This window comes from Alligator mississippiensis, chromosome 3 (assembly GCF_030867095.1).
Source record: "Alligator mississippiensis isolate rAllMis1 chromosome 3, rAllMis1, whole genome shotgun sequence".
Lineage (NCBI taxonomy): Eukaryota > Metazoa > Chordata > Crocodylia > Alligatoridae > Alligator > Alligator mississippiensis.
Genome location: NC_081826.1, coordinates 299,301,847 through 299,323,984, shown reverse-complemented (window position 1 = coordinate 299,323,984; position 22,138 = coordinate 299,301,847). Strand labels below are relative to the sequence as shown.

Genomic DNA, 22,138 nt, shown 5'->3' with positions numbered 1-22,138 from the left:
CAGCTAGCGTTTCAGCTTTTGGGAAAGGGGAAGGTGAGTGAGCTGCAGATGAGGCTCTGTCTCTGCTATATGCAGCTGTAACTCTAGAAAAATCTTTTCTTCTTCATTCTGCCGTCTCAAAAATAAAGTGTCTTACGTGGGAGGGGGGAAGAGGAGAGTTGTGAAAAAAAATAACTTTCCCCCTCTCCCCCTGAAGATGTCCCTGGTTCATTTAGGACACTTGTGAAATAATAGGGAACAAGGTCATTTGACTTCTTTATGGTTTAGCTTTACCAACATGCTGTAGTTTGGTTATCTTTAATAAATGTTTAAAAAAAATCCACCAAACCGTTTATACTTTAAATGTTTACTGAAGTGCCTGTAACAACTGTAAATGGCTGTCTAACCTCCTACCGCTTGCCCAGTTCCACAACAATGTGTTTGTTTTGCTGGCTTTGCGGAAGTTGGTTAAGTAGTCTTGTTAGTGACAACAGAGCATGCCGTCATTTCCTTCCTACTAGATTGCAAGAAACCAGGAAGGTGTGTAAGCCAGCAGTGTTGTAGTCTGAACACGTCGGCCACATTGCAGACGTATTTGAGACCTTGTATCTGTGGTACACCCAGGCTATCCTGGTAGTTTTATTCTTAACTCGCCATGATGGCCCTTAGAGCACCCAAATATATTTAATCCCATCACTAAAATAATTGGGCACGTCGCTATAAGATCTTAGAATCGAAATTGGATCCATATCTAAATTGTTAGATAGTAATTGTAGTGCAGTGACAGTAATTGTAGTACAACTTGTGAAAAGCGTCCTTGACCTGCAGGAGTGAGAGAGGAAGACCATCAGAACCAACAGAATGGAAGATGGTACCCTTGAGAGAGGAGGGAAAAGTACTATTGCTGTCTTGTGGCAGGAGCAATGACATGCACCTTAAATCACATCAGTTTGGATAAGTGGGAGATAAGGAACAACCTACGCTTGCCCCAAGAGCTGAACAAATGCTTTGTCTCACCTTTGACTCTTGGTGGCGTAATGCATGGCATTGGAGACTCGGATATAGAAACTGCCTTATTTGAGGTGAAAGCAAAACTAAGATTGCTTCCAATCACAAAATTGAGGGCCTAGATAGTCTCAGCCCAGCATGTTAAAGGAATGGACACCTGAAATAGCAGCAATTCTAACATGGATATTCACCAGCTCTGGGAGAGTCTCTGCGACTAGAAAATAACTAATTCTGTAAGTATCTTAAAACAAAGCAAAGAGAGAAGAAGTGATCCAGGCAATTACAAGTGTGTTAGCTTGGCTTTGGGGGTCGGTAAGATCTTAAAATGTACTAAAGAAAAGAGTACTTAAAGATACAGAAGGAAAAGAAAGTAGGACGGAAAAAATCAGTTTATCAGAAGATGATGGTATCAGGCTAATTTCATTTTCTGCCAAGATAAGTTTTAATAAAGAAACATAATGCAGTGGACTTAATTTATCTAGATTGAAGTATGTGATGGGAAATTGTTGACCAGCTGGATATGCTAGAGTTAGAAGTGGGTGACACTTGACTCAAAGGAGGATGGATAGTTTGCTCACTAATCTGACCAGTGAGCAGTCATCAGTGGTGTCCCTCTGAGATTGAAAGTGTCCCCCAGTTTACGAGCATCCACAAATGTCATGAGGACACCGCTAACTCCAGTACAAAGTTTGATTTGAAAAAAAAAATGTTAAACAAGACAGTTAATGACACCACTGTGAAGATAACCAGGTTGTTGTACGAGAAGATTTAAGTAATTGTATGAAATGGAGCATTTAGCGGTATGAGCTGCAACACCATTCACCTAGAGACCAATAACAAGGGCTTAAGCTATAAGATGGGGGCCTCAGACTGGAGTCATCAGAGCAGGATCTAGGAAATCATAGGATGACCATGGACTTCAGTGCAATGCAGCTTTTAAAAAGAGGGTTCAGAGGGACAAATGATGATGTAAGTCCTGGATAAGACCAGGTAGAGTACTGTACAGTTCTAATGACAAGTGTTCAAACTTTAAACTGGAGCAGATTTGAAAGAGAGGCCACTAGGATGCTGAAGGGAATGGAGACCTTTTATTATGGAAGATGAAAAGAAGTCGGCTTGTTTAGTTGGGCAAGGCAGAGGTTGAGAAGGGATATGATCACTTTTTACTAGTATGTATGGCAGCGAACATGAAGGAGAAGACCTTTTCTAGGCTGAATAACAGTGCAGAGATGAGATCAAAGAGCTGCAAACTGGCTAGTGGTCAATTTTGGATTGGGAATTGGAAGATTTCTGAGTGTTGGCAATTACAGGAAAATGGTGGGGTCAAGAAACCTGTCTAGCTTTAAGGTTGAACTGGGTAAGCTTATAGAAGGGATGGTATGATAGGACAGGGAGTTCTGGCTCACCAGTCAGTGCGTCTGTGTAGTTGTGCTCCCCAGGCTGGGATAGCTTAAGTGTCGTAGAAAGTCTGGTAAGCCTGGGCCTTAGGGCGTTTGCTGTTTTTTCCATTTTGTGCCAAGAACCAATTTTCCACCCCTAGGAAGGCTCCTGGCTTCTGATGGTGGATTAGAGGTTTTTTTTCCTTCTTCTTAGGCATTGGGATTTTGGCCATTGCAGGGGGAGGGTGTGAGGGATGGCAGGTTGGCTGGAGAGCACTGATGCTTTTACTGGTGCTTAGTGCAAACCCAGCCGTTCCCCGCTAGACGATCCTGCTCTCTCACTCAGGGTTGTTCAGATTTGCCAGATCTGGAGTTTGGGAGGAATATTTCCATTAGGACAGATTTGGCATTGACCGTGGAGGAGATCTGCTTTCCAGGAGAGGGGGCAGTAATCTTTTCCCCCTAGGATTTTCTTAGCATTACTCTGGGTGGGTGTGGGTATGGGCGCACACATGTACTATGGGTTGTGTGCATGTGCGTGCACACATACCCTTCCTTGTTGCACTGGGGGGCATGTAATTGGGTATTCTTGATGTCTTGGAATTTTCCTTGTAGTTGTGGCAGAGGGTTTGCAGCAGTTATTTGGGTGACTTTTTCCTTGGGTTCCTGATGGCTTGTAAAAACAGGGAACTGCAGTCAGTGGGCCAAGAGGCCCCTCCCAATCCTCTGTTCCTACGTGTTTTGTCAGTAAGTGGTTGAGGGTGCAGGACCAAAACAAGCAAAGCAGAAGGGCGATGGGACACATGAACCTTTGCACGGTCTCCAGAGTTGTTTTATGTAGATCTAGCATCTCAACCTGCTTCCTAGAGGTACTTATTGAGGGCCCCTAATGCCTTTGCATTACAAAAATGTTAGCCTTTAACTAGCAGGGTCAGGCACCTGTGCTTGTGTGTGTCACAGCTATATGATGTATTAATAGGATGTAGAATCTGAATACCCCTCTGAACCAAAGGTTTTATTCTAAATAAAGTGTCTAGTCCTCTTAGTTGTATAGAGAATCTTCCACAAGAGAGTCCGTTGACTAAAGTATCATAAATAGGCACCTCAACAAGGTAGTCTGGAAGAGGAAGTTCACACCTCTCAGAAAAACTGGTGGATGCTTGTGGACTCAGGGTAAAAAAGAGCCCACAAGCATTCACCAGTTATTCTGGGAGGTGTGAACGTCCTCTTCCAGACTACCTTGTTGAGGTGCTTATTTGTCTGTGATATACAAGTGTCATAATGAGGGTTGAAGGGACCTGAGGAGGTCACATCTAGTCAACCCCCCTGCTCCAAGCAGGACCAGCCCCAGCTCCATCATCCCAGCCAGGGCTTTGTCTACCTGGGTTTTTAAAACCTCCAAGGATGGAGAGTCCACCACCTCTCTGGGGAGCCTGGTTCAGTGCTTCGTAACCTTCTTTGTGAGAGTTTTTCCTACTAACCAACCTCAACTTCCCTTCCTGCAACTTGAGCCCATTGCTCCTTGTCCTGTATCTGCCCCCACGGAGAACAGCCCAGCTCCATCCTCTGTGCAACCCCCTGCAGGGAGGTGAAGGCTGTTATCAAATGTAAGTGTATGGCTGCATTAGCTAGTTAATTGGAAATAGGAGCTAAAATAAAAAAGGAGGTCTGAAGTGAGTAGTTTCAGCTGGAAAAAAAATGCAGAAGGAATTGAAGATGGTGCATATAAAAGGAAAAGAAGGACAGACAAATGAGGGTGGAAAGGAAGTAGTAGGTGTCATTTTTGAGTGGTGTTTGAGTGGGACGAAGTACCGATGGTCCTATCACTACATAAAGTCTGTACTGGACTTGATCTCTGTGCAGAAACCCCTTTGAGAACAGTGGGAGATCTGTGGCTTGGAGGGAGCACTCAGTCCTATGTTCATACCAAAGGCAGCTGCCAAACCTGGAATTCGGCTTTTCTCCAAGGAACCAGTTTGATGCGTCTGGTTTATGCGGGTGTAGATTATAGATTATGGAATAATTAGTTGTATTCAATAGACTAAGAATAACAAACGGTTTTAGATCTATATGTTCTGTTGGTTTGCTGTAGCTGTGTGTTACTGAATTTGTTTTGTTAACAAAATAGGTAAGCCTCTTTCATTTCTTATTTACCCAAAACCCCAACATGTAAGTGTAAACTTCTACGTATCCAAAGATGTCTTTGGTTTCCCAGTTCTAGAAATGTCCTGCAAAGCAAATGATTTTACAAGGAAGATAAGGAAAATTGTTCTGAAATCTGACTTTTTTTTTAAGTTGGTTTAAATAAGTTTTACTATTCTTTCTTTTGTCGTTAATTTAATTTTACAAGGTTTGGATCATAGCTGCTTCATTTTTGGTATACAAGTACAGTCAGTTTACACTGTACTTCTTTCTGAATGCATTGGACTTTCAGGTCTCTCAGTCTTCTTCAGCAGCATCTGTAAGAATGCAAGATTCAAAATTATTTTTCTCTTCAGGTGTTCATATTCATAACACTAGACACAGTTAGTTTCTGTGTTCCCTTTGTACAGCTAGACTTGGCCAGGAATTACGGAGCAATGTGTGATCTCTTTGAAAATTGTCCATTTGTTAAAAACTAAAACTTCCAATTAGCGATGTCCAGGTTGGTCTGCCACCTGTCTGGCTTGCAGGAAAATGTCTTTGGGTGATGTTTTTTGTCAGCAAACTTCACTAGTGTCTCACTTTTTGTCCTGATGTAGAACAGGAAAATAGATAACCTCTTAAGATTTGTCCAAGGACAGCAAAAAACATTTCTTAACCACTTCTCCGTATAATGATAGTCTGTCTCTTCCTGCAGCAACGGAGAAGAAAAACTGATTGCAAAACCATAGGAACTGGTAGGGGGTTTGGGGCAAATGAGTGGAGCATTTGATGTTAACTTGAAATCGAGTCTTAAAGTGTTGACTCTGTCCTTTTTTGGGTTACACTTGCAGCATTTCTTTGAAATTATAAATTTTTGCAACTCAGGTTTAAATTGGAGCACCAGTAAGAACCTCCAGTGTAATGGTTGTGGTAAGGAGTTTGTCATCTGACCCCTTTTTCCTCTCCAAACTTATGACGTGAATTTGATTTTTAATGGTTCTGCTTCTGAAGTATCATGTTTGTTTGCCTGTTTTCCTTTTCAGTTGTTTGTGGTAGATGTCCAGACTGGCCAAATTACCAAGATTCCTATTCTGAAAGATCGTGAACCCGGTATGGTAAACCAGCAAGGCTGCGGTATTCACGCGATTGAGCTGAACCCATCAAGGACACTTTTGGCTACAGGAGGAGACAACCCAAATAGCCTTGCGATTTATCGTCTGCCTACGCTCGATCCGGTCTGTGTGGGAGATGTAAGTTAATATATTTGAGAAAAGCAAATGCTGTCACTCGCTAAGTATTATACATAGACACGTCCAAGGTCAGAGCAGAGTTTGGGTTGTTGAAAGCTTGTCAAGAGAGAATGAACTGGAGCTGGGGGCGTGTACATGAATATGGCCTCTGCATTTTTTTTATTTATTTTTTTTAAATCCTTCCAATCTGGAAATGTGAACAGGCAAAGAGGAAAAGAGATGCATTTCCACTCTGCAAAGCTAAATCTCTCTGCAGAGACTCATTTCTAAAGCCTTACAAGCTTTGGAAATAAACAAAATCCTACATATTCAGAGGGCAATTTCACAGTTAAATATTGGCAATAAGGTGTCTGAGGCCCAAAAAGCAGGTTGTTAGCAGGAAAATTATATGGAGAAATTAAAATAGAGAAATGATGTTGTGTGGTTGCTGAGTTCTTTCCTAATCCAGGATCCCTGGCACAGATTGGTCTGAAGACAGAATTTGGCTCTGCAGATTAATTCTAACTAGTAGCTTTTGCCAGTATGGGATATACATTGTACCATGCTCTACTTATTAAAGAGGTTGTGTCATATATACAGTTTTTATATAACCTTATTCCAAAATCAGAGCTTCGAGTGAGTGTACTGTCTTCTCAAAAGCCTCATTCCCTAGGCAGCAGGACTTTCACAGCAGCAGAGGTCGTCATGCCTGTGGTAGCTGATAACCAGCTTCAGGGTAACCTGACTTCTAAGATTTTTCCTGTTTGCTATTCATTTGCATGCTACTGAGACTTGACAGCTCTTTCTTGGAGAACTGGAGTCCTAATGCTCTTTTTGGATTCTAATGGGAGTTCATCCCAGGCAAGGACTGCAATAGCAGGAGCCTGGCTTTGCTGCACAGGCTGCTGTTAGACTCTTTCCCCACGTGACCTGTTTTGGTGGGCCTGCAGCAGTGTTATGCGCTGTGAATATTTTGTTTTAATGTCTTCTAAAATACAGCATATGGATTAAAATGAATAGTAGTTACCTACCTATGAGAAGATTAAACAGGGAGCATGTAGTGATGATTTCACAGAAGCAAACAGTGCACCTATGAGTGCAACACTTAACCTTTTGTTCAGTTTCAGACTTTAAAGTCTAAGCTCAATCAGGAGATCTTTTTACTCGTAATTAATGTCAGTAAGTCTTTAGTGTCAGGAAGAGTAGATTTCAAATCTAGTCCATTTAAAAAAAAAAAAAAAAAAAAGGCAAGGATGGTTTTAGTTACTAATCTAAATTCTGCCAGTGCCTTTCCTCCTGTTGCTGCACAATTAACAAAACTATCTGAAATGATTATTCAGGAATACTGTGAACCCCTGAATGCATTTGCTAGCCTTTGATGTGACAAATAGGTTAATATTCTTTCTTTCTTGTTTTCAGGATGGACACAAGGACTGGATATTTTCTATTGCATGGATCAGTGATACTATGGCTGTTTCTGGTAAAAGCTCATTTTTATATAAGATCCTTATAGTGCAGTGCATCTCCTGGTTTTCACAGGAAGACTCACATTGCCTGACAAGATGATCAGATCATCGGATACAGATATTTGATGTAGTAACAATGGGATGTCATGATTCTAATATAACACATGTAAAGCAGTTGAACTGAGACATTAGTCAACACTTCAAATATAACCATGTTGGCACCAAATGATCTGGTATACCTTAGAGCAATGATTCTCAACTGAAGTAATGCGAGATCCTTCCAGGGGTGCCATGGGGTGCTGTATTGTTGGGTAATAAATACCTAGGTGTGATTCACAAGATGAACTCGGCAGTTTCAAATAGGAATCCGTAGTGTCAAAATCATTCTGATCTGTTGTGGTCTTTCTGAGTTCTTTGCAACAGAAGAATTGCTATATTTATTTCCATACTTAAAAAGAGGGGGGGGGGAAAAAAAAGATGAAAGCGAAGAGCTGGCATTTCCCAGTGCCTCGAGTCTAACAAGATTGAGAACCATTGCTCTAACTTTTGTGTTTGTAGCAAGTGTGAGACAGCGTCACTACAGAGTTGCTGCACAGTCCACATGATGAGCAAGTATCTCGTTAAAAAATAGATGCTCCTAACCATGACAGCCATGTGTTGATACCAGACTTGAAGGAAATCGTTCCAACTAGATCTAAACTTTCTTCAGAGGTAGTAAATGTGTTTTGCCTGTGGTTAGATTGTTTTTTCTTTTTAATTAATCGCACACCTGTGTACATATAATCTGAGAGCCTTTAAAGTCCCTTGGTACAGCTTGTTGTCTGTATCGCAGTCACGTTGGAGCAGCGTAGGGAGTGCCTTTGCATAACCATGCATAGTGCAAGCGCTATACTTAGAGGCCACTTGAAAGCAAATACAAAAAATCTGGAGTGCGTGAGGAGTGAAAGCTCTTGAAATCAGTCCTTTTTGCATTGCACAGCTCGCAGTTCAGTGCTTTTATTCAACTTTTCAGTTGTCAAGTTTTAAAGGTGTTTTAATTAAGTGTTTTTTTTATGGCTTTTTGATAACTGATATAATTGCTCTTTATAGAGAGAGGATGCTGTGGGCTCTTGTCTAGGTACAGCTCTGTTCAAAACCACCTAACTCTCAATAGCTTCTTTACTGCTTACTTTTAATTGTAATCGCTTTCACATATACCACATGACATTTTCGAAGAGGCTTTGGGACCAGGTGTATATTAATGGGACATATTCCACTCTCTGAATTTGTATATCACCGGGACTCAGAAAAACATAACCATTCTAACTCCATTCAGATTGTCAAGCTGAGTACTGACAAAACCATGAAGAAGAACTGGAAATAATCTTAGAAACTGTAATGTATATTTGCAGTTGCAAGTGAGAGGCAGAAAGGTACAAAGTTGAGCAGCGGGGGGGAATTACCATAAGCGGAGAAAAGTGCTTGGTGTCTGAGAGGTGGGTCTAATGTGATTCGGAGGGAGGAAGAGGAATCATTGGTGTCGCTCTAGGTCATATCAGTTTGCCAGCCGCTTTGGTGCAAAGAAGGCTGAAGGGTTGAATTTCCATGTCCCTTGTTCTTATCGGTATTTAGGTAGAGGCAGGGGTCAGTGCGTGCAGTGGCTTATTTAAGGAATCGATGGGCATAAGTCTAAATCTCTTTTGACCTAAAGCCTTGATTGAAGGAGAAATAAGTCGGTCAGCCATCTCGGCTGTGCAGAAATAGACTGTACAAAAAGAGCCCAGATAGAAAGAATAATTTTTCTAAGAAAGCAAAAAGATCAGGTAAGAAACAAGATGGTTCCCTGACTTCAGGGCTAAACCAGTTTAATGAAGTAGTTGTTGTTTAGTTAGTATTTAAGAGAGAGAGCTTCTTACTAGAACATCTCGGCATATGTAGAAATTCATCGAGTATTGATTTCCTCCCCCCCCCCCCATAACAGTTAAAACTGTGTTCTGTTAAATGCCTTGATCATATACATCAGTAAGGGCCAGCCTTTTTGGCAGGCATGCCACAAGTTAGCCCTACGCCCCAAGTGTCACTAGTCCCCTTCGCTTGCATGATCTGCTGCTCCCCACTAGTTCAGCTGCTTTCCTTTCTGCTGCCTGTTGTGTTTGCCACTGTGCTGCCTTCCCCTCCCCAATATCCTGCATGCCACATACTGAGACTGCCAGCACTGTCACCCCGACATATGTTGTGTGGCAGGACATACTATGTACCACTTGATGCTTGTATTAGGAAGTGTCCCTGGGAAGCCTTTTTGGGGGAGCACTTCAGCAAGGGGAGCTGACTGCATTTGTTTGACCTGGCTGACAAGGTGACAACATAATGACATCATGCCAAATTGTTGTCCTGTGTGTTGATCGTTTGATGCTGAGCTGTTCTTTTCACGTCGTACTTGGAAAATAAATGCACCGAAGCCTGTGTGTTTTTTAGAAGGGTTCTCACTCTTACCTAGTCTTTTCCCACTTCAGAGCGACACTAAATAATTGGCTCTTACAATAACGTTGTGAACGAGTCTGGGGAGGAAAAACGTTCTTCTCATTGTACAGGGACAGAAACTGAGTTGCGGATTAGGCCAATTGTACAGATGGCAGCACTAGGACGCAGATGGAAGTGAGTGGGGTAAATCCCATGAGGGGTTGGGGGGTGGGATGGGACTAATTTGCAGCAGCTTTTGTCTCAGGCCTACGTTGAGACTGCTCTACTAGTGTCGTCATCAAGAAGAATGATGTGCTCATTTGGTTGGGTTTTTTGGGGGGGGGGTTTTTCCACATTCAACAGAGCGGTGATACAAGCACTGATAGAAACACACCATCAAAAGAAACCTAGTTTGAACCTCTTGAAGGTATTCGTACAAGCTTTGCTTAGGTTTTAAATCATCTTAAACACGCCTATAAACAGGAGCAGATCTTTGCTGACCCAGCCACTTCTAAGCACCCTGCTAGACGTGTATTCTCTGTGGATGATTGCTCCACAGTTTGTTCTTGATTGCTGTGTGTAGTTCTTGAAATAGCAGCTTTAAGAATTATTTAGCCACTGGCAAGCTTTAATGAGATTCCAATTAGCGTTCTAAATTTGACAGGTTTAAAAACCATGCTTTTATTAGCTCTTATTAATATTTAAGCACCAGGACCATGTTCAGCTAAATAAAACTAATCCTGATCATGTTTTCTCCTTCCTTAGGGCTGTGTTTTCAGTAGAGAAATTGTGCGTGCCTAACCTATGCTGCCGTGTGCTTTACCCTTAGGTTCCCGGGATGGCTCGATGGGTCTCTGGGAGGTGACAGAGGATGTCCTGTCAAAAACCGATGCCAGGCATAACCTCTCCCGAGTCCCCGTCTATGCTCACATAACACACAGGGCTCTGAAAGATATCCCCAAGGAGAACACCAATCCTGACAACTGCAAGGTCCGGGCATTGGCATTCAACAATAAGAACAAGGTCAGTAAGATGTAAACAGGCAGCTTGAGAGGACTGAAATGATAACCTTCTTGTTTCTGGAACTGGATAAAAGCTGGACTGAGATGTGACTTGGATTCCAGTCTGACTGATAAACTTGAGGCAAAGCTGCAGTTTTAGGATGTTTTGCTAGAAGCTTTTTTTTTTTCTTTTTTTGCCTGCCTCTTTTTTTTTTTTTTTAATGTTGTATTCTTCATCTGCTGCTTTTGTGTCTGCCATTAACTAGCAGATACTCTGGAACAAATATAACAGTTTCAAAAGGAAGATCTTCCGTGTGTGGATGGCTTGGCAGCGGGGAGACTAGGTTTGTCCTATGGAGCACTTAACCATTGACAAAAGACAAGCAGAACAGAATTCAGCTTGCAGGTTGGACCCTGCTCACTCATCCTTTCTCCACTTGTGAAACCACAGTGGCTGCATGTCCAACAATAGCCAGCTAGAGGATTCAGCTGACTTTTGAGGCCCAGCATTAATGGATTGAACCTCTCTCCTTCTCTTTAGTGTCAAAGTTTGTTTTATACATTTGCCATACTGTAAAAATGTAAACTGCATTGTGCAAATACTTCCCCCAGTTCACACCTTGGTATTACTGCCAACTACTGTCTTGTACTGAAACCAATGCAAAATTCAAGGTTTGCTTTGTGCATGTTCATCAAGACTACGGGCAAATTTTACAGCAATTATCAAGGCTCAAGCTACTAACATAGCATTTAGGCAGCTGCCTTGTATTGAATTTAAGTTTGTGAGAACATATATGGAAGCTAACCCTTTTTTTTCTTCTAGGAGCTAGGTGCTGTATCTCTGGATGGATACTTTCATCTTTGGAAAGCAGAGCACACACTATCAAAGGTGCTGTTTCTGTTTGTGTCTGTACTAAATTTCAACAGTTAGTCTAGCAGTTAAGCCAGTCTGCCACTGTTTCATAGGGTGTCTGAACTGACTGTAGCAGTGTGCGTAATGCTCGTGTCCCCAATCATTTATTTGGAGGTTGGAAAGACTAATGACAAAATGGACCTTTTTAGAAATAGAGCCCTGGAAAGAGAAGCGTGGGATTTTTTTTTTTTGTTTGTTTTCCCCTCCTTGTGAGGGAGGCAAGCTTCTACCTTTTCCTGAATCTGGACAAATATTAAGGGTTTTTCTTTATCCTGCTTTGTTCTAATGTTCATACTGGACCCAAGCGCTTGTCTATTTGATTAAGTTGTAGCAAATTAATTGAGGTGTCCTTTTGAACTGTTGTAGTCACATTGGTGCAAATGGTTTTGTGAATGCTCTGGTTTACACTAGCATAAATTAAGTCCATTAGAAATAGGAATAAGCAGAACTGGACTGCATCTGTAGAGCTGGATGATATGCATAATTAGAATGGTGTGCATGGGAGAGATGATTTGGGGGCACACAGTATGCAAGAAGTACAGTAGGCTAGACCAGAGCAGTAACAATTGTAGGCAAAGTTTAAGTGTCCTGTTTCCCACTTCAACTGACCCCATCCTGCTCCCACGCCTCCAGAGCTGCTGTTTTCAACAATGCTGCCTTTGACTGTGTGCTGTCTTCTGTCCTTCTCCTCCAGGCCTTTTCCTTTGCCTTTTCTGAAAGAGTTACTGGCTTCATTGCGAACTTAATTTTTCAGCCCTGTGTTGCTTTTTTGTAGTTTCCTTAAATGTGGTCTCATGGGTGTTTGTTTTTGTGCTATCAGTTATCTCTTTTTCCCCCCCTTTTTTTTCCCTTTTTATCTTTTCCATAATGAGTTAAACTTTTCTTTCAATTTTATTTTCAGTTACTTTCCACAAAGTTGCCATACTGCAGGGAGAATGTGTGTCTGGCCTATGGTCAGGAGTGGTCGGTGTATGCAGTGGGATCTCAGGCGCATGTCTCCTTTCTGGACCCAAGGCAGCCTTCCAACAACGTTAAATCCGTCTGTTCCAGAGAACGAGGCAGTGGTAAGGAAAGCTTGAAGTTGCAAATTATCTGCCTGCAAAGGTAACAGTTAATGACCGCAATAAAATGTGGTAGCTAGTAAATATTGAGGCTTCTTCTCTGGCTGTCCTAATAATTAGTAGTATGTGTAAATTTAAACTCAGTATGTTCCACAAGCAGATTGAATTGTGTGCATCTCGAGGTAATAAAGGCAGAGACCTGGTTAGCCCTCTAACCAGCTAAGATCCATTGAATTTCACCGCTGACCAGATGCTGTATAGAATAAGAGGTGCTGTCACTTAAGCTTATCAAATGATCCATCCTTTGTCACCAGTCCCCTGGATTACAGAATAACCAATGTACCTTCCTCTAATACGCTTTCTTTTTTTCCTTGCATTTACATCTTTTGGAACTGAATAACAATTTAGTCATCTTCATGCTCTGTGCTACAAGATTGGGCTTCTACATTGCAAGAACATGTTTTCATTGTAATGTAAAACGCTAGAAACGTTTCCTTCAGGGTTTTAAAATTGTGTAAAAATGAGGCATGTATAAGAAGTTGTGTGAAATGTAAGTTCTTGAAGTGGTTGTATTACACGTGCGTCCACACTACAAGCAGATTATCTATCCCTTATGTAAAATGGAGTCACTTGATCACCAGCGTCCAGTTAGTCTGTACTTACAGTGATGAGGCTGTCATGAGTGCATGAGAAGTGAAGTACAGCTAGCTCACACTCATTTCCTTCTTAGTCCCCTGATTAAAGCAGAAACACTGTTCCTGTCTTGTACTGTAGAAAACTGCGAGTCCTCTGGATCCTGGTGTCTGCATAAGAGGTCTAGTCGGGTGCCTGATGAATCCATTTGTGGCTGATGAGCCCCATTCAAGAGCCACACAGCCTGTTACAAGTTTGACAGATCCATATGTTGTCTAAGTTGGAGTCCGAGTTTACAGCATGCTGCTTTATTGCTGCTCGTTTTGCTTCCATCCTCTGGATCAAAGGCACTTCGTGTCGAGCTCCACCCAGTTCCAGCTGTTCCCTGCATATCAGATGGGATTCTGCACGCTCCTCTCAGCTTTCTATGTTGATGCTGAATGACTTCATATTTTTTTTTGTACTCATGGTGTTACTACCATAGAGAGTGACCCCACTTTTTAGAGCCGTCTCGAATCTTGCTGTACAAAATTTTCTAGGGATTATGGTCTCCTCCCATTCTCCTGGTATGGCCGAGCCATTGCAACCTCCTCCTCTTGATGGTGGTTTCTAAGTTTGTCAGTCCTGTGCACTTCAGTACCTCTGTTTTTGGTATTCTTTCGTCCCACTGTATTTTCAGGATCTTAGCAGACATCTCATGTGGAAGCTGTTCAGTCTCTTGATGTGCCTAGCATATGTTGTCCAGGTGGACCATCATCCCTGCTTTATGATTTAGAAACAAGTCTTGTAGATTCGTGTCTTCACCTTAGCTGATAGTTTGCTGTTATTCTGTGCACATTTCTATAATAGCGCAAAATTCTTAGCTGCTTTTCCAGTTCTGTTAGTTCAGTCTGAAGATCAAGATTCCCGCTGAGGGTAGAACCCAAGTAGCAAAAACTGTCAACGCCATCAAGAGATTTATCCTCCAGAGTGATGTCAGATATTGGTTCTTCCATCCCTTGGTGCATGATCACAGTCTTCTTGAGACTAATTGCCACCTGAAGCTCTTGCATGACTCGGAAAATCTGCCCAAGAGATTTTGCAGGGAAGATTCACTGTGGGCAACTAAGGCTGCATCATCTGTGAACAGGAAATCTCTCAGTACCAGATCTGTCGCCTTGATTTTTGCTCTAAACCTTGCAGTGTTGAACAAGCTTCTATCTAGTTTGGTTCGAAGATGAATGCTGACATTGCTGAATCCACGACGAAGTCCTTGAATGCATCGAAGAACCAGAAAAGAAAAGTAGAAGTTAAGAAGCAAGGGGGCTAAGACCCACCCCTTTTTCACCCCGTTGTTCATGTCAAAGGTGTTTGGACCTTGGTTTTCCTACACTACAGTTGCCTTCATTCCTTGATGTAACAAGTGAAAGATGCCCAGTGGTTTGGGGGGACAACCCAGTTTCGTCAGAACAGTAAAAAGGCCCTGCCTATTGACTGTATGGAAGCACGTTGTCAGATCAGTGAAGGATACAAACAGTGCTATTCATTTTTTTTTTTTTTTTTTTTTTTTTCCTACACTCCTCTTGCAGTTGCTTGACCAAAAATGTCATATCAATGGTGGAACGTCCTGAGCAAAAACTGCATTGATTCTCAGGATAAGATTTTTTTTTTTTTTTTTACCTAGAGCAGGGGTTTCCAAACTGGGTACACAAGACATCTCTGGGTGATATGTGGGAGAAATTGGTGATGGAAATTAAATCTGCCATTACACATAACTGGCATTGAAGGGGTTAACAAATAAAATGTGTGCTGTTGGGGGCACGAGGGCAGCTGCTAAATCTGGAAGGGGGTACGCAATAAGAGAGTTTGGGAGCCTCTGACCTAGAGACTGCAACCTACGGCGTGCAATGCCAGTGGCCGTGTTTCCAACGACGTTCAACAGGGAGATACCTCTGTAGCTGTGAGTCACTTCTATCCCCTTTGTTGTATTATTGTACAAACCGAACATCTCTGAAATCGTGTGGTACCACTTGCTCTCTCCACCAGAGCAGTATAATATCGTGAAGCTTTCATAGTAATTTGTCATTGGCACATTTGTGGATTATAGCAGGCGAGCTGTCTTGTACTGGTGCTTTTAGATAACTACAAAGCCGCCTCTTACCTCTTAGTAGAGTTTAGGAATAGCTGCTGTAAATTTTAGTTACCCACATTTTTTTTAACTTTCTTTCTCTGATCAAATCATCCACTACTTCCAAGTATTTTTTTTCATAGTCTGAAATGACTAGTCCCCTGAGAGATGCTCTAACTTGAAAACTTTGTTTTTGAGGCACATTGCTGAGAAGCGTACTTCTTGAAGTTTTATTTTTCAAAACCAACTTAAAAGTGGAAAAAGCTAGCTGAAAACTCGCAACACGCGATCCAGGAGTTTCTTTCCAGTCTCCCCTGCCGCAGGCCATTGCATTGCAAAATCACATTCATAAGTATATCCAACTCCAACTTTTAAACCTGATTAGGCTGCTTGTTACTGCTGCATCTGCTGGAAGGCTGTTCCACGCTGTCATTCCACTGATGGCTAGAAACTTGATTTCCACCTAAATATGTTCGTGCCAGCTCATCCCCATTTGTTCTTGTGCCATCTTTATCCTTCATCTTAAATAACTCCCTCCAGGAGCATCCTCTGTAAGCTTTCATTTTTTCGTGCTAAACTAAGCTTTTTTCTTGGTGTTCTCTCCTCAGTTAGGCTGTCCATTTACCAGATTGTCCTAGTTAGGCCTTCTCTGAACCTGGTCCACTATGAACATAACTGTCTCTGTGATAATGTGGCTCCTCAAACTTGACTTATCACAGACATCATTAGCACACTTGTTTTTGTGCCCGGGTTATCAATGAAAATTTTAAATGAGATCACTTCCAAAACCAGTCTTAAAGGAACCCCACTAATAACCCCTTTCCAGCCTGAAAGAGCAGATCGAAGTCGAAGGAGGGCTATTGCCCAGCTGGCCAGGTTCTTTTACTTGCCTTGCAATGTTTATTCAGATCCTCCTCTCCAGTTTAACTAACTGCCTGTGTAGCACTGTATCAAATGCTTTTCTGAATTTTTAGATTAATGTGTTTCCTTTGTCTAAGAAAATCAGTTATAACCCAGTATTGTTCTTTGGGAAGACTCTGGCATAGTTTGCATTCAGTAAATCCATGTTGCATTTATCCCATTTTTTCTGTTAGTCTCCAGTCACTTTTTGCCTTCAGAACCTTGTTCTAAAGCTTTGCCTGTTGCTGAGATCAGAGTAACCGGACTTTAGTTGCCTGGATCATGTTTTCCCTTTCTTAATGATGTATGTGTTATTTTCCAGTCTTAACAGTGCTACCTCCAGCCCCTGATTTAGTTTATTAAAAATCTTTGCTTTTGCATTGGCTAGATCCACGAGACCCACCCTGACCCTTTAGGTCTATTTTGCAGCAGAATACTGTCGTCTTAACTTCTGGGGCTCCAGCTTCTTCAGCAAAGCATTTCTTGATAGCCGACTGTCAACCCCTCGTTCCAGCCAGAAAGGGCCAAGTTACAGCACTTCAGCACAGACATTGTCCAAATGGTTTTCAGGTTGAATCAAGCTTTGTTGATCAGGTCGCTAATTCAGAAAACCCCTGGTGTCAGTTAGAACTGCCCATTGAAGCACAAGCAGCTTCTGTAGCTTTTTTTATAAGTATCCCAGTAGCTGAGACTCATTAAGCAGCTGTTTGGGGAAAAATGTGTAATTCTACTAATATTACTCTTCAGTAGAGACTTCTCTATTTAATGCCTAATTTGGCAGAACCGTGTTGCAGTCCTGATCTGTCTAGCCTCCTAGCAGTCCCCTCCCTTCCGCAGGCTGTTGCTTGAGTCACCAAAGTGCAATATAGTACAGACAAAACCTTGAAGAGCAGTTATCTGTAGAGTAACTGGTATTCTTGAAAGTGGTGGCATTTGTGTACCACAAACCATCTGCCAAGTCATGGAGGCTGTTGTTGCCTGGACTCCATATTGATGTAGTGGCTAAGGATCTTTTGACCTTGCTCTGCCTCTCTGTCCTTGCCCTCGCACGCAGTACAATGGCACATAGTCCCATCTTGAGTGCATAGGGCCCGTGCAACATCAGAAGTGGAATATGTGTAGACAGCACGCCTCAAAGAGCTCGCTTAAGATGTATTAAATTACTTTCCTTTTTTTTTTTCCCTATGCCATCTTGGGTTATATGAAGTAGGTGAAGACTGCAAACCTCAGTGCTTAGCCTTACATTGCTAACCCCCTATTTAAGCACTTGAATAGGAGAATAATCTTGAAAGATGCCTAGCGCCTGCACCTGCTGTTGGTTCCACTGTGAACTGTGGATGCTTGGCATCTTTGAAGAATGAGACTCAACTAAAAAGCTGTAGCTGAACATAGATTTAATGTTAGCTATTCAAGTTTGAAAATATTGGCCAGCTGCCATCTTCTGTTGAATGTTCCTAGAAATTGCCTGTGGTGAGCTGAACATGCACTTTGAAACGCTGTTGTTCTCGGGGACACCAACGTATCATTTAAAAGTTGGTCTCAAAGTTTTCTTATTTATCAAGACTTGAGATGAGAAGTGCGTTCTGCTACAATGCGTGATGACTTTTATTTCATCTGAAGCAGCAGTTGCAAGGGAATATGAAGCAACCTGAACTTTTTCCTTGTTAAGTGAGAACAGCCTTTCTTTGATGCTGGCTTAAAATGGGCTGATAGGTATGGCTCTAATCCATCCTGTGGTGGTAGTTTGTTTCTAGCTGTTCGAAGCCATGTCTTTATATGTTCTCTTTGCCTGCTGCTCTTAGCCTGAGTGTGGGGAAATGTCCCTGCTTTCCATTTTCCTCCTTTAAGTGGGGAACCTCCCCTACTGTACAAGAGTGGGACTTAATTCACCCGCGTTCATTGTGTACTTTGAAGGTGTTACAGTTCAAGGTATTACTATGACACCCACATAGTACAATGATGGGCATGTTGGAGTTTAATTAGATTTTTTTTTTTTTTCTCATCAGGTTCAGGTACAGTTTGTGCTTCGGTTTTATGTTAATTATTAATCCTATGTACTTAAACCCCTTAAGGAAGCAATTTGAAATGCCATTTTTTAAATGTACTCTAAAACATCCTCCTGATAATTGGTACCTCACTGATTTCCCCCCCCCCCCCCCCCCAGTTTAGCTCATGATTAGGGAAGAAACCAAAACGTTAATGCTATGAAATGCAGGAACTGGATTGGTGAGTGTATACCATCTCTGTGCATCCCTCATCACTTGATGCATTGCGGGTTGTCTGTTCAAGAGTAGTTTTAGTACAGAAATAAAAGGGTACTGTGTTGCACTTGCTTTCTTTTTCTGTGCTCTCGTTATAGAAACCCCTGTAGTCTCCTGCAGAATCTGGACCCAATTGCAGAACATTGCCAAAGCCAAATAATCCTCATCGTGCACAAAAGGGATGCTTTAGGCTTGTCCAAACACTTTCATGTTTCCTTGGCTAACAATCCCAGGCTCCTTTTTGTATAACTTTTCCATTACTGTACAAATTCTTACTTTTTTAACTTGATTTCATTTGGTCAAATGGATTCCGTTGTAGTTGGCATAGCTAGATGGAAGTGTGGCATGTTTTTCCAATTCTATTTTGAATGCTTATCCTTCCCCCCCCCCTTTTATTTTCCAGCTATGTTATAAACTGCCGTGGATATCCAAAGCTTCTAGCTTCATACCAAAAATGTGACAGCTCTATTTGCTTTGTATCTCAGTCCATTTTGGAGTTTTTGTGGATGGACAAAAACAAACCTTAAAAAAAAAAAGCATAAGGAACATATGGCTGGAAGGGACCTCAGGAAGCCATCAAGTCCAACCCCTCTCTCTCCTCCCTCACCACTTCAAGGCAGGACTTTGTTTCTAAACCATGCCAAGCAAATGTTTGGAAGTTTAAGTGCTGGTTGCTTTGAAGTTAGGGAGGGAGATTCCCTAACCTCTCTTGGGAATCGGTTTCGGTGCTTAGCCACCCTCACAATCACAAATTTCTTCCTGATATCTAACCTATATCTCCCTTTCTGTAAATGCACTTATTACTACTGTGGGGCTTGTTTCCTGTGGATACAAAGCAGTCAGTTGCCATCCACATCGTAACAATGCTTTTCATTGAAAGCCAGTTATCAAATCCCTCTGTCTGATCATCTGTAGACTACACAGTTTCAGTACTTCCATCCTGCTCTCCTACATTGTTTTGTAGACCTCCCTTCTGTTGCTCTCCTTGGGGCTCTTTCCAGTTTGTCCATGTCTGTCTTGAAGCGCAGTTCCAAAACTGAACGCAGCTTTGGAGGTGAGACCTCGCTGTCGCAGGAGAGTGGAAGAATCACTTTCCGTGACCTGTGTGTTGGCATCTGCGATGCATTAGCAGGAGTTATTACTTTTATATTTTTTTGCAACAATATTATTCACCTTGCAATCCACTGTATCATTGGCTGCAGAATAGTTGTTTCCCATCTCATTTGTGCATTTGCTTGTTCCTTCCTATGTGTAACAACTGGCACTAACCCTTATTGAATTTGATCCTGTTTCAGAGTAATTTTTTCCAATTTGTCAAGGTTATTTCAGTTCCCAATCCCATACTTCAGAACAGTGGTGGTCAACCTTTTTGGCAAGCATGCTGCTGGCTACGTCCAAAGTATGAGAGAGTGCCACTGTAATAATCAGCCAGACATGGCAACCGTGAATGTGTGGCCTTTACCTCCACAGCTCCTGTGGGGCCAAACCTTTGAGCCAGTATTGATTCCTGCCCTGTTTGACTGTCTCCGTCGCCTCCCTGATCTGCCACTTGCCAGACAGGCTGCCCATACCAGTTCTGGTACACGTGCGGTGCACTTGACCACCACTGATCTAAATTGTCTACCCAAGGAGGGCGTCATCTGTAGACTCAGTACTTTTACATTCAGTGCAATCTTTTAAATCATTAGCGAAGATGTTGAACAATACTAAACCCAGGACAGACTGCTGGGTACCCCTGCCTGAAACCTTTCCAGCTCTTTTTTTCAGCAAATAGTGCAGGAATGGCTGGCCCATAGTCACTCAGAAAGTAATGTTATGTACTTTGGCATGGACAAAGTCTCTCCTTCAAACAGATCCACTTTAGAGACTCTAGCCTCCAAATTTTGATTTTATTTTTTTATAAAGTGTGAAATAAGTCTGCACAACTTAATTTTGTACAGTGGAAGTTTAGCTAAAATATTCTGTTTCAATTGAAACTTTAAACATAAGTAATCCAAAGCGATTTAGGACCTGGATCTTCCAGCATTCCCAGATGAGTAGGGATCTGTATGTCCATGCATGATTAGCCTTCAGAGACTCAGAGAACTATAGAAAGTTAGGGTGGGAAGGGACCTCAGGAGGCCACATCTAGTCCAACCCCTGCTCCAAGCAGGACCAGCCCCAACTGCATCATCCCAGACAAGGCTTTGTCTACCCGGGTCTTCAAAACCTCCAAGGATGGAGACTCCTCCACCTCTCTGGGGAGCCTGGTCCAGTGCTTTACTACCCTCCTCCTGAGAAAATTCTTCCCGATACCCAACTTCAACTTCCCTTGCTGCAGCTTGAGCCCATTGCTCCTTGTCCTGCCATCTGCCCCCACTGAGAACAGTCCAGCTCCATCCTCTTTGCAACCCCCTGCAGGGAGGTGAAGGCTGTTATTAGGTCCCCTCCCAGTCTCCTCTTCTGTAGATTAAATAAGCCCAGTTCCTTCAGTCTTTCCTCACCAGTCATGTGCCCCAGCCCACTCACCATTTCCATTGCCCTCCACTGGACTCTTCAATGTGTCCACATCCTTCTGTAGTGGGGGCCCACACCTGGACACAGGACTCCAGATGTGGCCTCCCCAGTGCTGAAGAGAAGAAGAATCACTTCCCTTGACCTACTGGCTGTGCTCCTACCGATGCCGCCCAGGATGCCAGTAGCCTTCTTGGCACCAAGGGCACACTGCTGGCTCCTACTCAGCTGCTTGTCCCTTGTCACCCCCAGGTCCTTTTCTGCAGAGCTGCTGCCCAGCCTGTCGGCCCCCAGGCTGCCCTTCCTTGGGCATGATCTTGATCCAGCTGACACCAATGAGATCGTGTCAGTTATGGTCTTTGTCCTGTACTTTAAAATTAATCCTTAATATTAAATCAAGAGAACAGCCTGTACCTGAGTCTGATGGGAAATCCCACACCCCACTGGATGGCTCTTGGAGGCTGCACATGACCTGGGACAGGGAGCACCTTTGTTCAGTTTGCACAGTGGCTGGTACAAGCTGTGGTCTGGGAGGGGTGCTCCAGTGTGTGCTGTTGGGATAGGAACAGCGATGGTGGGAGCTTGTGTGGGGCAGGAAGGACAACATGGAATAGCAGCTACTATTTCAGTAACAGAAATGGGACTTAACTGTCACTGTTTTGCAGTGAAAAGGAAACTAATAACGCGGAGAAGAAGACCTTGGACAGATAACCGGGTCTGCAAAGCTAAAACATTCATTTCTCTTTACAGCACTTGGTAACTCTCCTCTCCCTCCGACTGACAGGTATCCGGTCCGTGAGCTTCTATGAGCACATCATAACTGTGGGAACGGGGCAGGGGTCCTTGCTGTTTTATGACATCAGAGCCCAGAGGTTCCTGGATGAAAAGCCCACTCATGCCTGCTGTGGACAGAAACAGAAGCTAGGAGGAAGCGAAATCCTGAAGTTGACTACGGGAAAAGGTTGGCTGGTGAGTAGTTCACAGCCATAGAAGCTTTTAATATGTAGATCTTGAAGCCAAGTTGGTTGTACAGTTTTGGGACCTAAACGTATCAAATGAGCTCTCTTAAAACACCTGAGCTGGTAACTGAAATACATTTAGGCTTTGGGCCCTGTAGAGAGTTCCTCACTAGCTTTTCAGAACCC

The 22,138-nt window shown here is 42.7% G+C and overlaps 1 protein-coding gene across 1 annotated transcript in view; it reads left to right on the top strand.

Annotated features, from left to right (window-relative positions):
• The window catches only part of DCAF12 (DDB1 and CUL4 associated factor 12), a 42,660-nt gene that overhangs the window by 8,779 nt on the left and 11,743 nt on the right, over positions 1 to 22,138 (top strand). The window contains exons 3-8 of the mRNA XM_019480025.2: positions 5,534 to 5,740; positions 7,139 to 7,199; positions 10,454 to 10,647; positions 11,449 to 11,514; positions 12,440 to 12,602; positions 21,778 to 21,962. Coding sequence (XP_019335570.2) covers positions 5,534 to 5,740; positions 7,139 to 7,199; positions 10,454 to 10,647; positions 11,449 to 11,514; positions 12,440 to 12,602; positions 21,778 to 21,962 — 876 coding nt within the window. The remainder of the gene's footprint in view (positions 1 to 5,533; positions 5,741 to 7,138; positions 7,200 to 10,453; positions 10,648 to 11,448; positions 11,515 to 12,439; positions 12,603 to 21,777; positions 21,963 to 22,138) is intronic.